At 43.7% G+C, this 14,215-nt stretch overlaps 1 protein-coding gene across 1 annotated transcript in view; it reads right to left on the bottom strand.

Annotated features, from left to right (window-relative positions):
- Top3a (DNA topoisomerase III alpha) overlaps positions 1–14,215 on the bottom strand; it is a 34,945-nt gene that overhangs the window by 14,221 nt on the left and 6,509 nt on the right. Inside the window, exons 2-8 of the mRNA XM_021177566.2 lie at positions 8,106–8,165; positions 7,208–7,281; positions 6,523–6,598; positions 4,137–4,245; positions 1,462–1,605; positions 1,167–1,337; positions 833–933 (exon numbers count right to left, since the gene is read on the bottom strand). Coding sequence (XP_021033225.1) covers positions 833–933; positions 1,167–1,337; positions 1,462–1,605; positions 4,137–4,245; positions 6,523–6,598; positions 7,208–7,281; positions 8,106–8,165 — 735 coding nt within the window. The remainder of the gene's footprint in view (positions 1–832; positions 934–1,166; positions 1,338–1,461; positions 1,606–4,136; positions 4,246–6,522; positions 6,599–7,207; positions 7,282–8,105; positions 8,166–14,215) is intronic.

The raw sequence follows: 14,215 nt of genomic DNA on the forward strand, positions 1-14,215 counted from the left end.
ACACAGAGAACCCTGTCTTTAAAAAAAAAAGTTCTACTTAAAATTTTTCTTTGTTGGGGCTGGTGAGATGGCTCAGTGGGTAAGAGCACCCGACTGCTCTTCCGAAGGTCCGGAGTTCAAATCCCAGCAACCACATGGTGGCTCACAACCATCCGTAATGAAATCTGACTCCCTCTTCTGGAGTGTCTGGAGACAGCCACAGTGTACTTACATATAATAAATAAATAAATAAATCTTTAAAAAAATTTTTTTTCTTTGTTTTAAAGACTTGGTTTCATGTAGCCTAGGTTAGACTCAAATTCCTCCCACACCTACCCTCCAAGTGCATGCACCATTCTACCCAGCATCCCTTGTTATTACATCAGGGTCTACTGCTGCCTCACAAATCAGGTGTTCCCTACTGCAGTCTCTCCCTTAGGATGGAGACTTGACAAGCTCCTGTGGTGACTGTTAGTGCTCAGGCCTCAGGCTAGGAGTCTAGTGGGGTGCAATCTCAGACTCCACAAGGACGGCCTTTGAGTGAAGACCCCGCTTCTCAGTGGCCAGGCTAGATCAAGTGCTGTGAAGTACCTCTTCCAACCAAAACACAGAGAACACACACACATACACACTTTTTTCTTCTTCCACCATCTGTTTCCCACCAGAGATTTTCTTCAGGGTTTCAGATGCAGCAGCAGCAGGCACTGAGCTACCCTGCAGGTTTTCAGAGTGTATACTCTAATCCAACAAGCAAGCACAGTTCAGCGGGGAACAGGGCAGGCTCACCTCTGCTAACAGGAAAGAGAGCTGGGGAGAATGCTTCCTAGATGACTGCTCTCAGAGAACTCCTTACCTCCATGCACAACTGATAAAGGACAAGACAAGCTGTGTGGTTAAAGAGACGGTATCGTTTCCAGTTGAACTCTACGGTCCCATCTTTGTGGTCATGAGTTACTGTAAACAAACAGAGATAGTCTGAGAGAAGCCATGACAAATGAAAAATGGTTTGTCACAATGAATAAATAAAGGGGTCTGGACATAAGGGCCCTTTCCGTATTCTGCATATGGGCAGGTACAGGGCAGCAAGGCGGGACAATAACCATGCCTTTACTTAAGCTCTGCAGCCCCCTTGTCTTCCAGAGGCACACAGACCCTACAGCACTCTGTAAACCTTGGGCTTTCTTTACCTTTAATTTTGTGGAAGACTTCTGGCACAAAAGCCTGAATGGCCTTGAACCTCTCCACCACAAACCCCAGTGTTGGGAACTGGCAACTGCCGTAGCTGATGAGCTGCTCTGCCAGCACCTCAGGGAAGATCCTCTGGAGCCGCAGGGTCTGGAACCTTGTGAAGGCAGCTCCTGGGAAAGGAGAGCAGAGAAAGGAAGGAAGGGACAAGGAAGCCATAATCTATGAAGCTGTGTTGGCTCCATAATTTAACACCCAGGTGCCCTGGGTGCCGGGCAGCCCAGTGTGGCTCCTCACCGATCCTCAGGTCCAGCTCTTGCCTCACGTCCACTGCGTCACTCACTCTCTGGTCAGGCTCAGTTAGGTTTTCACAGGCTGTTCTGACGGCGTGTGGCGTGATCTCAGAGAAGCGGGCTCTCAGCACCCGTAGATTGGGTTTTACTGCAGAAGACACAGAAGCACAGATGCCAAACTTAATCATAACTGCATCTCCGCACAAAAGCAAACCACCGCCACATTTAGGCAAATCAGTACAAGGAGCTAGTTTGCCTCTCACCCATTAGTTGAAATGAATGGAATACAAATAACAAAGAGAGAAAGGGTATTATAACCTTTAAGTCTTGTCAGAAATAACTGTAGGACCTGTTCCCCTAACTTGTCTGGCCTCAGTGGGAGATGATGGACCAAGTACTGAAGCGACTTGATGTGCCAGGATGAGTGATACCTAGGTGATGGGGGAAGGGGGGAGGAGCTACACTGGAGGTCTTGGAGGAGAGGAGGGGCGGGTATTGGGATGTAAAGAGAATAAATAAATGAAAGAAAAAAAAAACAAAAAGAAAAAAGAAATAACAGTGAGATCCTTTAGGTGAACCTTTTGAGACTTAAATCTTATTTGAATCTTTTGGCTTAAATTTAGGAAAAAACCCAACAACTTGGAGAGTTAAAGGATCTCTTATAATTTTGGGGAGGGGAGGCTGGAGAGACAAAGATAAAAATAATAAAATTGTAAATATTATGGTGCAGCCTATGGTGTATGTACTATGGCATTCAGGAGGTCAGAGGACAAGCTTATAGAGCCAGTTCTCTTCTTCCCCTTTTGTGTGGGGCCTGGGGATTGAACTCAGGTTGCCAAGGTTTTATGATAAATGTCTTCACTTGCTGAACAATCTTGCTGGTCCAATGAAAGGTTCTACTGGGGGAATTTTATGTTTCTCCAGGAAAGAATATAGGACATGCATTTTCCTTTAAAGTTCATAGATTAGAACTCTCAGGACTTTTATGGATTCAGACATAAACTCTTTAAGGGTCTTTTCTTTAGGGAAAATTAAAACGTATTATTTAAGGCAGAGATAGGCTTCTCACCACTTCTCAGTTACTTAAAGTCATTAACCCTGTAAAAACTAATTAAGGGGGGGGTGGGGTGGGTATGGGGGACTTTTGGGATAGCATTTGAAATGTAAATGAAGAAAATACCTAATTAAAAAATGAAAAAAAAACCTAATTAAATTCACTTACACATGCCACATACACACACACACACACACACACACACACACACACCCCATATGTACTCCTGGTACTTTCAGAGGTCAGAAGAAGGTATCAGATTCCCCAGAACTGGAATTTCACTTGGCTATGAACCACCACGTAGATATTAAGAACCAAACCTGGGCCCTCTGAAAGAGCAGCCAGTGTAATTAACTACTGAGTCATCTTTCCAGGTCCAAGTACCTTTGTATTTTTTTTTTTTTTTTTTTGGACACAGGGTCTCACTATGTAGCCTTGGCTAGCCTGAAGTGCTCTATGTCTTCCAGGCTGGCCTTGAACTCAGAGACTTGTCTGTCTCTGCCTCCTGTACATTAAGGTTAAAGTGTGTACAATCACGCCTCTCCTTCCTAACCTTTTCATATTTACTTATTTATTCGGTGTGTCTGCACATATGTGCATGCATGTCACACATGCGTAGAGGACAATGCTTCCTGACGAGCCGCCTCACTGGCCTGACAGGAAACACTCCTAGCACTAAACTTCTGCTCCAAAAACTTAAGTCACATACCATAAAAAGAATATGAGAAATTAAAAAGAGGAACTTTAAAAAATTCATTATAGCTGAGCAGTGGTGGCGCACGCCTTTAATCCCAGCACTTGGGAGACAGAGGCAGGTGGATCTTTGAGTTTGAGGCCAGCCTGGTCTACAGAGTGAGTTCTAGGACATCCAAGGGTACAAAGAGAAACTCTGTCTCAAAAAAACTAAACAAACAAAAACCAACAAAAAAAACCCAACAACAAAAATGATTATTACTGTTTTTAATTATGCGTATGTGTACATCTACGTGTGATTCTGTGAATGGTTCAAGAGGAACTGTATATGGAGAAACTTGACTGTAGCCCACTTAAAGGCCCTGTGGTTGCCAGGCAGTGGTGGCGCACACCTTTGATCCCAGTACTCAGGAGGCAGAGGCAGGTGTATTTCTGAGTTCGAGGCCAGCCTGGTCTACAAAGTGAGTGCCAGGACAGCCAGGACTACACAGAGAAACCCTGTCTTGAATGTCACCCCCCCCCCAAAAAAAAAGACCCCATGGTTGCTGGAATAGGAATAACCCCCATAGGCTTGTGTGTTTGAATGATGCTTGGCCCATAGAAAGTGGCACTATTAGGAGGTGTGGCCTTCTAAGAGGAAGTGTGTCACTGTGGAGGAGGGCTTTGAGGTCTCATCTGCTCAAGCTAGGCCTAGTGTGACAGTCTGCCCTTCTGCTGCCTGAGGATCAAAGTGTAGAAACACTCAGCTTTTTAATCCAGCATTATGTCTGCCTGCATGCTACCACGTGCACGACAATAAAACCCTAAGACTCTCACACACACACACACACACACACACACACACACACACATACACATACACACACCCATATACACACACACACACACACACCCTCCCGCCCTCCAGCAGAAAAGCTCAGGAGTAGACTCACCAGCCTTGCATACGTGGATAATCTCAAAACCGATGTTCTCACCTTCCCTGTCACAGTCCGTCCAGATCACCAGGGCCTGACAATGATGTGTCTCTCGTTCTAGAGTTTTCTGAAGTCACGGGGAGGAAGCACAATGAGCACAGAAAGAAGGGAAATTACTTGGTTCCTTTACACTAAAGAATCTGACTTAGGAGGCTCAGCGGCTGCTCTTCCTGAGGAGCACGTGGCAGCTCACAAGCATCTGGAACTCCACTTCTAGGTGACCTGACAGCCTCTTCTGACTTCTCGCCAGGCAACAGAGCCCAGGTCTGCAATCTCAGCATTAGGGAAGCTGAAGTAGATCACTGTGAGGTTCAGACCAGCCTGGGCTACAGAGTGAAACCATGCTTCAAAAATGAAACACAAACAAACAAAAACCTCAAAAACAAGAACAAAACAGCAAAAGCGTCCATCAGGAAATCTGACTGAGCGTCATCACTGGAGTATTCAAATTTTGCAAGGGTGGGGGAACAGAGAAAATTATTCATGGTACAGTGTCTGGTACAATCCTCCAGACCTGTGTGTGCACAGAAGACTGGGGGTTTCATATAACTTTGTCAACAGAGTGAAATGCAGAACTCAGCTCTAAAACCCTTCCAGCATCAGTGGTTCTGGTCACGTTCAGATCAGGTTTCGGAGTCACTGAGTAAATTCTTCCTCTTCCCTTCCCCAGGAAGGGTCTCATGAAGCTCAGGCTGGCCCTGAACTTGCTACCTGGTTGACAGACATCATCTCTGGCTTCTCTGGCTCCATCTCCTCAGTGCTGAGATTACAGGTGTGTGCTGCCACACCTGGTTTATACAGTATAAAGATTAACCCAAGGCTTCATGCACACTAGGAACGCACTCTACAAACCTAGCTCATTCCCAGGCTTGCTCCCTGAGTTTCATTCTAACAAACTTTCCCACTTAGCAGAACAAAGTGGGAAATGCCTTTAACTGGTCATTTACCCGTCCACTCCTATTTATTATTGTTATTGTATTATTATTATTATTGTGTGGGGGAGGGCATGTGGATATCATAGGACTTCACAAACTCAGTTCTGTCCTTTCACCTTAAAATATTTTAAAATTTTTAATATTTTTAATTATGTGTATATGTGCATATTTAGTGTTTGGGACATGTGCATTTGAATGTAGCTACTGGAAGAGGCAAGAGGCACTGGGTTCCCTAGAGCTGGAGTACAGGGGGTTGTGTGCTGTCTGACGTGTGTGCTAGGAACTGAAGCCAAGTTTACTCAAAGAGGAGAATTGCAGAGTAACTATAGAGCCCTCTCTTCTGGCCAGTATTTTTTTTTTTCAATATGCTTTTCATTTGTGGATATGTGTGTGTTTCCGTGTGAGTATATACCACAGGTGTGTGGGTGCCTTCAGAGGCCAGAAGAGGATGTTTGAGCCCTTGGAGGAGGAGTTACAGGTACTTGAGAGCTGCCCATCTGAGTGCTAGGGACTGAACTTGGGTCCTTTGGAAGAACAGAAAACACTTTTCAGCACTGAGCCACCTCCAGCCCTCTTTCCACTTCTACGCTGGTTCCTGGCAGTGAACATAGGTCACCAGGCTTTTGCTGGGCTGAGACAGGGTCTCATGATGTAGTCCTGATTGGCCTGGAACTTGCTATATAAACCAGGCTGGTCTCAAACTGAGAGATCTGCTGGCCTTTGCTTCATGACAATTAACTTTTAAGCAAGAAATTATATTTGGTAACTTTTTCTAAGACAAGGACTTGCTAAGTAGTGCTCACTGGCCTTGACCTTGCAATGATTCTTCTTCCCCCTCTCTCCCTTGGAAGAGATGTGAGTTCACATCGCCCCATCTTACTTTGAAGCTTCTGTAGTTTACCGAAGGGTGAGGTGGGAGCTGGAGTGAACAATTCAGTAATATTTATTCCTTGAGTTTCATTTTTAAAGGCTTCATTTAGTTCTCTGGATACTGAGTTTAGACTGGGGTGATGGCTCAGCACTTGAGAGTTCAAAAAGAGCATCTGTGCAAGGCGAGGCCAACCTGGGCTACGTGGCAAGACCCTGTCTTTGAAACAAAACACTTCATTTATGTAATAGGTGGGATGTTTTAAAGGCATGATACTGTTTGGGCATGATGGTGTACACCTGTAATCCCAGCAGCAGCAAGGGTATTTCTATGAGTTCAAGGTTAGTCTGGTCTACCTAGTTAGTGCATTCCAGCTAGGCAAGTTTACATAGTGAGACTCTATCTCAAACAAACAAACAATCAATTAATTTTATATACTGAGGTTGGTGGAAATTTCCAATGCATTAAAAACAGAAATCAGCCAGTCCAGTGACTTCTGGCTGTTTCAATCTCAGGGTCCCATATTGTCCAAAGATCTTACCTTGATATCTATAAAATTTTCTGGGCAATACTTTTCAATTTCTGCTTCAAAGAGGACAAGGGGATTGCAGCTCTGCCTAAAACAGAAACAAAACCACAAAGGCCTTTACCAGCATGGCCCGCCCACAGGACATGGCCTAGAGAAGCTGGGAACACAGACGCTGCTCAGAAGACTGAAGCAGAAGAATCACAGCCTGAGCAGAATAACAGACCATGACTCAAAAACAAACCAAAACAAAATCCAAAAAAGCAACACCAGCAAAACCCAGCAACAAATAAAGCTAGGCGTGGTACCACATGCCAGGTGTCGGCTTGGAAAGATGAGTCAGGAAGACTGGAGAAAGACCATGTCTCAAAAGAGAGAGAAAAGGAGGATTAAAAGCTATGACTTTCTATAGTGCACTGTCCACTCCTCCAAGCAGATTAATAGGAGATGCAGAGAAGAAACTCTGGAATCTATTTATGCACATATGCAATAGAATAAATGCAATCCAGGTTGCACTGAAAGGAGTGAGTGTTGATTCTAAAAGTATGATAAAAAACTTAGAGCAGGTCATATAACCTTAGGTAATTCTAGTATTATAAATTAGTATTTACAAATTACTATAAATGACATGGTAAGATCAACATACTTCAAAATCCCTATAATATTTGTCACAACTTATTTCCTTACTAATTATACTGACCATTTCCGAAACTGCATCTGGAAGTCATGAGCCAGCAAATGTCCAGAGACTGAAGTCATTACCATTGTAACATTCTGAATAACAACAAAACTGAAGTTAGTCTTTCTGTAGTTGTACTTTGACAAATCATTCAAAGGAAAAGAAAATAACAACGAACAGAACTAAGAACAAATACAATTGATGGAGAAGAAAGGAACTAATTGTAACTTGGCAAAACCAAAACCATGCTGACATAGCCATCGTTCATACTCTTTCTCCATGTTTATTTAAGGTTTGTCTCTCTATGGTCCTGGCTGTCCTGGCCCTTCGTATGGTATGAGGCTGGCCTCGAACTCACAGAGATCTGCCTATCTCTGTATCCCAAGTGCTGGGATTAAAGGGCACGCCACTAACCACCAAAGCCCAGTCGCGCTACCACTTTTTATTAATAACAAAAACTCTTGGGGGTTAAAGGTCAGAGGATCCAGCTGTGAGTCATTTTCTTAATTAGTGACTGATGGGGAGGTCTCAGTCCATTCTGGGTGGTGCCACCCTTGGGCCGTTGGTCTTGGCTTCTATAAGAAAGCAGGCTGATAAGCAAGCCAGTAAGCCACACTCCTCCATGGTCTTTGCATCAACACCTGTCTCGAGGTTCCTGCTCTCCCTGAGTAATTATCCTGACTTCCTTTGATGATAAACTGTGATATGGAAGCTAACCTGAATAAACCCTTTCTTCCTGACGTTGCTTTGGTCATGGTGTTTCATCACATCAATAGTAACCCTAACTAAGACATCTGGCTAGGTTACAAGTTAAAAATAACCCTCCTGCCTCAGCTTCTCAAATGCTAGGATTATCATAGGCTAGCTGCCATGCCTGTCTTTTATGTCAGCTTTATGATGGAAACACTTCAGCACTTACCTGGCCATACAGATGATAGTCAAATTCATAAATCTTGTTGAATTTAGAAAGGCCTTCTTTCTGTAAAGCACAAGAAAAATAAGTAAAAAAATTCGAATTATATTTAAAAACATAAATGACTCCCTAACATAAAAACTGAGCGATACTCAGAGAAGAGGAGAAGGGAATACTAACAAAGCAAGAAGCCAGATGCAACTTGACACTCTAGCATTCGAGATGCTAAGAGTAGCGTAGACTTCGAAGCCTGCCTGGGCTACAAAGACCAACCTCAAACAAAAATAGCATTTCCCAAACATAAATATTAAGCAGACTGGGCTGCAGCTCAACAGATGACTGTTTGCCTAGCATGCACAAAGCCATAGGTTCAATCTCCAGTAACACAACATAGGAAACTTAAGTTAGCTGTGTGTGGTGGCACATGACAGGGAGAGGCAGGAAGATCTCTGAGTTCGAGGCCAGCCTGGTCTACAGAGTGAGTTCCAGGACAGCCAGGACTACACAGAGAAGCCCTGTCTCAAAAAATAAAAACAGCTTTCTTTTTTAAGAGTTGCTTGGTCTCTTCACAGCATCAGAACAGTGACTAAGACACAAACATATATAAGAAAACATTTACACCACACACACACACACACACACACACACACACACACCCCTCTCTAATCCCAGAAACTGAGATGCAGAGATGGATCATGAATTTAAGGTTATCTTTGACTATATCATGAGTTCAATACCAACCTAGTTAAATGGAACCTAGGCTTAAAAAAAAAAAAGGCAGTGGTGGTGCATGCCTGTAATCCCAGCACTTGGGAGGCAGAGGCAGGAGGATTTCTGAGTTTGAGACCAGCCTGGTCTACAGAGTGAGTTCCAGGACAGCCAGGGCTATACAGAGAAACCCTGTCTCGAAAAACAAAAAAAACAACAACAAAAAAGATGAATTGGGTAGGAGAGACAGCAGGTGGTTAAGAGCACTGGGCACTCTTCTGAAGGATCCAGGTTCAATTCCCAGCACCCACATAGAGGCTCACAAAGGTCTGTAGCTGCAGACTGATGGGATCTGATGCCTTCTGGCCTCCACCTCTACAGGAGTCAGCCCATTTCCAAATACACTCACTTAGGGCTGACCGCTATATGTGGGTACCCTAAGTAAGATTCCCATGCTCCAATTGTTTAAGAAAAGTGATGCTTTAAAATGACTCCTGTGCTTCTTGTCTGTGGCAGGTGATAAACCCCCCCATACCCACCAACTCTTGACTACGTTTGTTCTTGGCTTTGTATTTACCAAGATTTGAGACTGCAAACCTGTATTCAGTTGTAATATGTTCAAATACTTTTAAAAAACCTGTATTTTCAAAATGATGGTCAGTTTATTTAAAATTTCTTTTTTTTTTTTTTTTTTGGTTTTTTCGAGACAGGGTTTCTCTGTATAGCCCTGGCTGTCCTGGAACTCACTTTGTAGACCAGGCTGGCCTCGAACTCAGAAATCCGCCTGCCTCTGCCTCCCGAGTGCTGGGATTAAAGGCGTGCGCCACCACGCCCGGCTATTTAAAATTTCTTTATGGATTTTGTTTCATGTCTTTCAGGGGTTTGCCTGTGTGCCTATCTGTGTTCCACAAGGGTGCAGTGTTCATGGAAGCCAGAAGAGGGCATCTGACCTCATGGAATTGGAGTTACAGGTTGCTGTGAGCTGCCACGTGGGTGCTGAACTTCAAACCTGAGTCCTCTATAAGAGCAGCCAGTGCTCTCAACAGGTGAGGCATCTCTCCAGCCCCACCGTTTAACTTTCTAACCTCCCTAGCCACACACATTTTCTCCTCCATCTCTACAAAACAACCCAGAGGTCAGAACGCCGGCTTCTCCAATGGAGAACAACTCTGTGGCTGTCCTCCCATGTCCTGCCTTTTACTCTTCAACCCTCTGCTGTCAGTGATGATGAAACTCAGTAGTTCCAACAGTCTGGCCACTTACAAGACTACCTGGGGGTGCTCGCAGGTAAGAGTGCTTGCCATGCAAGTTTCCCAATCTAGAGTTGGTATGTGGACTAAAGGTAGACGGGGAATACTGACTCCACACACCTAAAGCGTTCCTCCTTCCCTCATCACATATATACACACACTAAGAAAACCAAAATGAACAAAAAACCTTTCTATCAGGCTTCTCTCAATCAGTGCAGAAAAAGCACCTTGCTCAAATTCAACACCTTTCCCCAGTTCAGCTAGGACTAGGAAGGAACAGCTTCAACAGTAATAAAGTTGACATACATCATAGAGAAAGGATGAACGCTTTCTCTTTAACAGCAGTAACAATTATCCTTTGGTCCCAGAACTTGGGCTCTCTGAGTTTGAAGCCAGCCTGGTCTACAGGATGAGTTTCAAGACAGTCAAGGCTACACAGAGAAACCCTGTCTCAAAAAAACAAAACAAAACAAAACAAGATCTCAGTTACAACATTAGCACATCCATTCTTGGCCCTGCTCTTCATCGCTATCCTTGAAGTCCCAGCTCTAACACTCTGGCAAGGAAAAGAAATAGAGGACAACATGACCGAACACGAGAAAGAATCTTTATTTACAGACAATATTAGTTTAGGGTTTTTTGTTTGGTTGGTTTTTTTGAGACAGGGTTTCACTGTGTGGCCCTGGCTGGCCTAGAACTCACAGAGATCCCCTTTCCTCTGCCTTCTGAGTGCTGGGATTAAAGGCCTGTGCCACTATGCCTAGCTAACCATGATCTTTTTTGAGATGGAGTTTCACCAGGCAACACTGGCTAACATCAAACTCACAGAATTAGAGGGCATGGACCATCACACCTGGTCCAACACCATCTTTTATATGTGAAAAATTCTAAAAAAATAACAAAAAAAATAATAGACAGTTCCATCAAAATTGCAGGATACACATTCAACACAAAAATCATTACTGTGAGCTGACCACGGTACATACAGCATTTAGAAAGATGAGGCAGGAGGACTGCCACAACTTCAAATTCAAGGGTAGCTTACAATTCCCCTCCATGCTACATATCCCAGGTCACCTTTTCCTGTTCCATGTGTAATTTTCTTCCACTACAACCATGGTAACCTAACTCAGGTGTCTTTTTTTCCCCTTAAAAGGTGTGAATGTACTCATGTATGCTTTTTGGGTGTCCTTACTGAAATTTGATATGGCTAATACAAATACATTTCCTCTATCAGACTAAGGAGGTAATTCCAGACCTCCATGATGGGATCTTGGCTTTGGAACATTGTTTTACTTAATGAACCAAATGGACTCTAAAGGAAACTTAGAGTTTCCCCCTGCACCTCCAATAGGTTAAACCAAATGTGTGGCTTTCCCCTGCTCCTGGTTGCTTCTTGATAAAGTTAATTTGGAAAAATACAGGAAGAATTCATCAAGGTCACAGGGCATTAAGGTCAGATAGAGTCTCAGTGGTGCAGCTGGCTAGTGTGCTAGGCGTCCCTTCCTCACGGCTGCTAAAAAGGGAGGATGGGATAGAAGAACTCAGGCATCACTGCTGAGTGAGGTCCTTTTGTTGTTGTCCTTGTGTTGTTCGTGAAGGAGGATGGAAAGCACAGGAGGATCTGCAGATGGTGTTCTGGAGAAGAAGACAAAGGAGAGATGGAAGACTTTTCAATGTATGATCTTTTTGTCTTGGACAGTAAGAAGGCACCCCTAACTGTATCAATTTAATCCAGACCTTCAAAGGAAGAAAGGCCTGGTACTTTTCTGCATTCAATCCTGGCCTAGATTTAGACTGGAGGATAATGAAAATGGCTTCTAAAGAAAAATATCAATCGTAGTTTTTCCTTATCCTACAAAAGCTCTTTGTAAGAATGAGGCTAGTCGGAGTTTCTTAAGATTGCCTGTCCCCGTGCTGGTGCATTCTGATAAGGGCACCGACTTTCAAGGTCTGAAAGGATTTCTGAAAGCTAACACAGACAAAAGCACACTCCTCTGTTAGCTTGATCCTCTTTGGCCAGAACTGCTGGCTGCCACATATCTATGACCTTACAAAGATTTAATTAATTAATTAATTAATTTTTTTACTTATTCACTGTACATTCTGCTCACTGCTGGCAACAGCTTTTGGAATAGCCCCTGCTCCAGTTGTTTGGGACCCACATGAAGACAGAGTGTACATCTGCTACATATGAGCAGGGAGGACTAGGCCCAGCCTGTGTATGTTCTTCGGTTGGTGGGTCAGTCTCTGAGAGCCCCAAGGGTCCAGGTTAGTTGACTCTGTTGATCTTCCTACGGAATCCTTGTCCCCTTAAGGGGAACTTATAAAATTTAAAGGTACCTTTCTATTGCTGTGATAGAACATCGTGACCACAACAACTTACAGAAGGAAGTTTGGCTTATGGTTCCAGAGGGCTAGGCTCATAATGATAAAGAGAACATGGCAGCAGCAGGACTGTGGCTGGGGAAGCAAGCTGAGAGCACACATCTCAGACAGCAGACACAGAGCAGAGATGGGTGTGTGGCTTTTAAAACTTCTAGAGGCAGAGGCTAGACACAGCAAACTCTAGGACCACATAAAGTGGTCCTGTCTAAAACTACCAAACAAACAAACAAACAAACAACAAACAACACCCCCAATACAAAAAAGGAAGCAAGCAAGCAAACAAACAAATAAAACCCCCAAACCAGCCTCCAGTGGCATTTCTTCTAGCAAGGCCACACCTCCTAACCCTACCCAAAAAGCACCGCCAATGGGACCAAGTGCTCAAATATTTGTGCCTATGGCTGACACTCTCAAACTACCATGTCTTCTGTTTTTAATGTATATGGGTATACTGCTTGGATGTATGTCTGTGCAGCACATGTGTACAATATGAGGCCAAAAGAGCATTACAGCTGGTTGTGAGCCACCATATGGATGCTGACAATTAAATCCAAGTCCTCTGGAAGAGTAGCCGGTGCTCTTAACAACTGAGCCATCCCTCCAGCCCCTAAAAGTTACTGTTTTTTTTTTAATGCTATGATATAAATACTCTTGGAGTAAAAATGGATAGCTGGAAGTTTATCCATGGAGATAACACAGGACCCTGCCTGGAGTCTCCTACCTAACTTGTCACTCCAGCATGACAGCTTTAACAGGGGCTCCTCAGGTGATCTCTGCTGCCACATAGACAGTGGATCTGCTATCTACCTGCTGCCTCTCTATCTGCTAATTACTGCTCATTCAAAAGCAAAAGCACCATTGCAGGTCAGTCTCTGAACTTCAGAGAACATAAAGACCTTTAGCTGGCATGTGTTTTCATTTTCCTCCTCCTCTTCAAGGAAAATCTGTTTATTGAGCACACTGCAAGAGGGTAACCGGCTGAGAAGTAGCGAGACTACCCCTGCAGGCTGGCCTGCGTTTTCTATGAGCTTTGCTTGGGGACTTAAAACCTCATAACAATAGGCACACAAATGATCCTAATCTGTCACATGCCTTAGATATAGTTTAAACTTAGTTGTTCTTTAGTAAGATGGTCCATTTATTTGCTAATGTTGTATGTCTCATGATACTGAAAAAGGAATGCAGTAAATAGAAAAATCAAATGTCAGAAGGATGTAAGAATAATGACATTTGGGCTGGAGAAAGATTAAGACAAAGCAAGGAAACCTTAACAAGTCAGGAAAGTCCTGAGTTATGTAAAGTATATAGAGGACGAGACTTAGAAATGACATACAATATTATATTTTCTTTCTTTCTTCCTTCCTTCCTTTCTTTTTTCTTTGAGACAGGGTTTGTTTATGTAGCTCTAACTGTCCTAAAACTCACTCTGTAGACCAGGCTGTTCTGCCTCCTGCGTACTGGGATTAAAGTCATATGCCACCACACTTGAAAATAGTCTGTTCTGGCCAACACCTGAAATAACTCTTCTATTCCCCTGTCTGTTGCTGTGACAAAGCATTCTTACCAAATGCAACTTAGGGGAAGAAGTGGTGGTTACAGTCCACAACTGAGGGAAGTCAGAGCGGGAACTCAAAACAGAAACCAGGGAGGGACACTGCTTGCTGGCTCATGCTCAGCTAGTGTCTTAGTCAGGGTTTCCATTCCTGCACAAACATCATGACCAAGAAGCAAGTTGGGGAGGTTTATTCGGCTTACACTTCCATGCTGCTG

This window comes from Mus caroli, chromosome 11 (assembly GCF_900094665.2).
Source record: "Mus caroli chromosome 11, CAROLI_EIJ_v1.1, whole genome shotgun sequence".
Classification (NCBI taxonomy): Eukaryota; Metazoa; Chordata; class Mammalia; order Rodentia; family Muridae; genus Mus; species Mus caroli.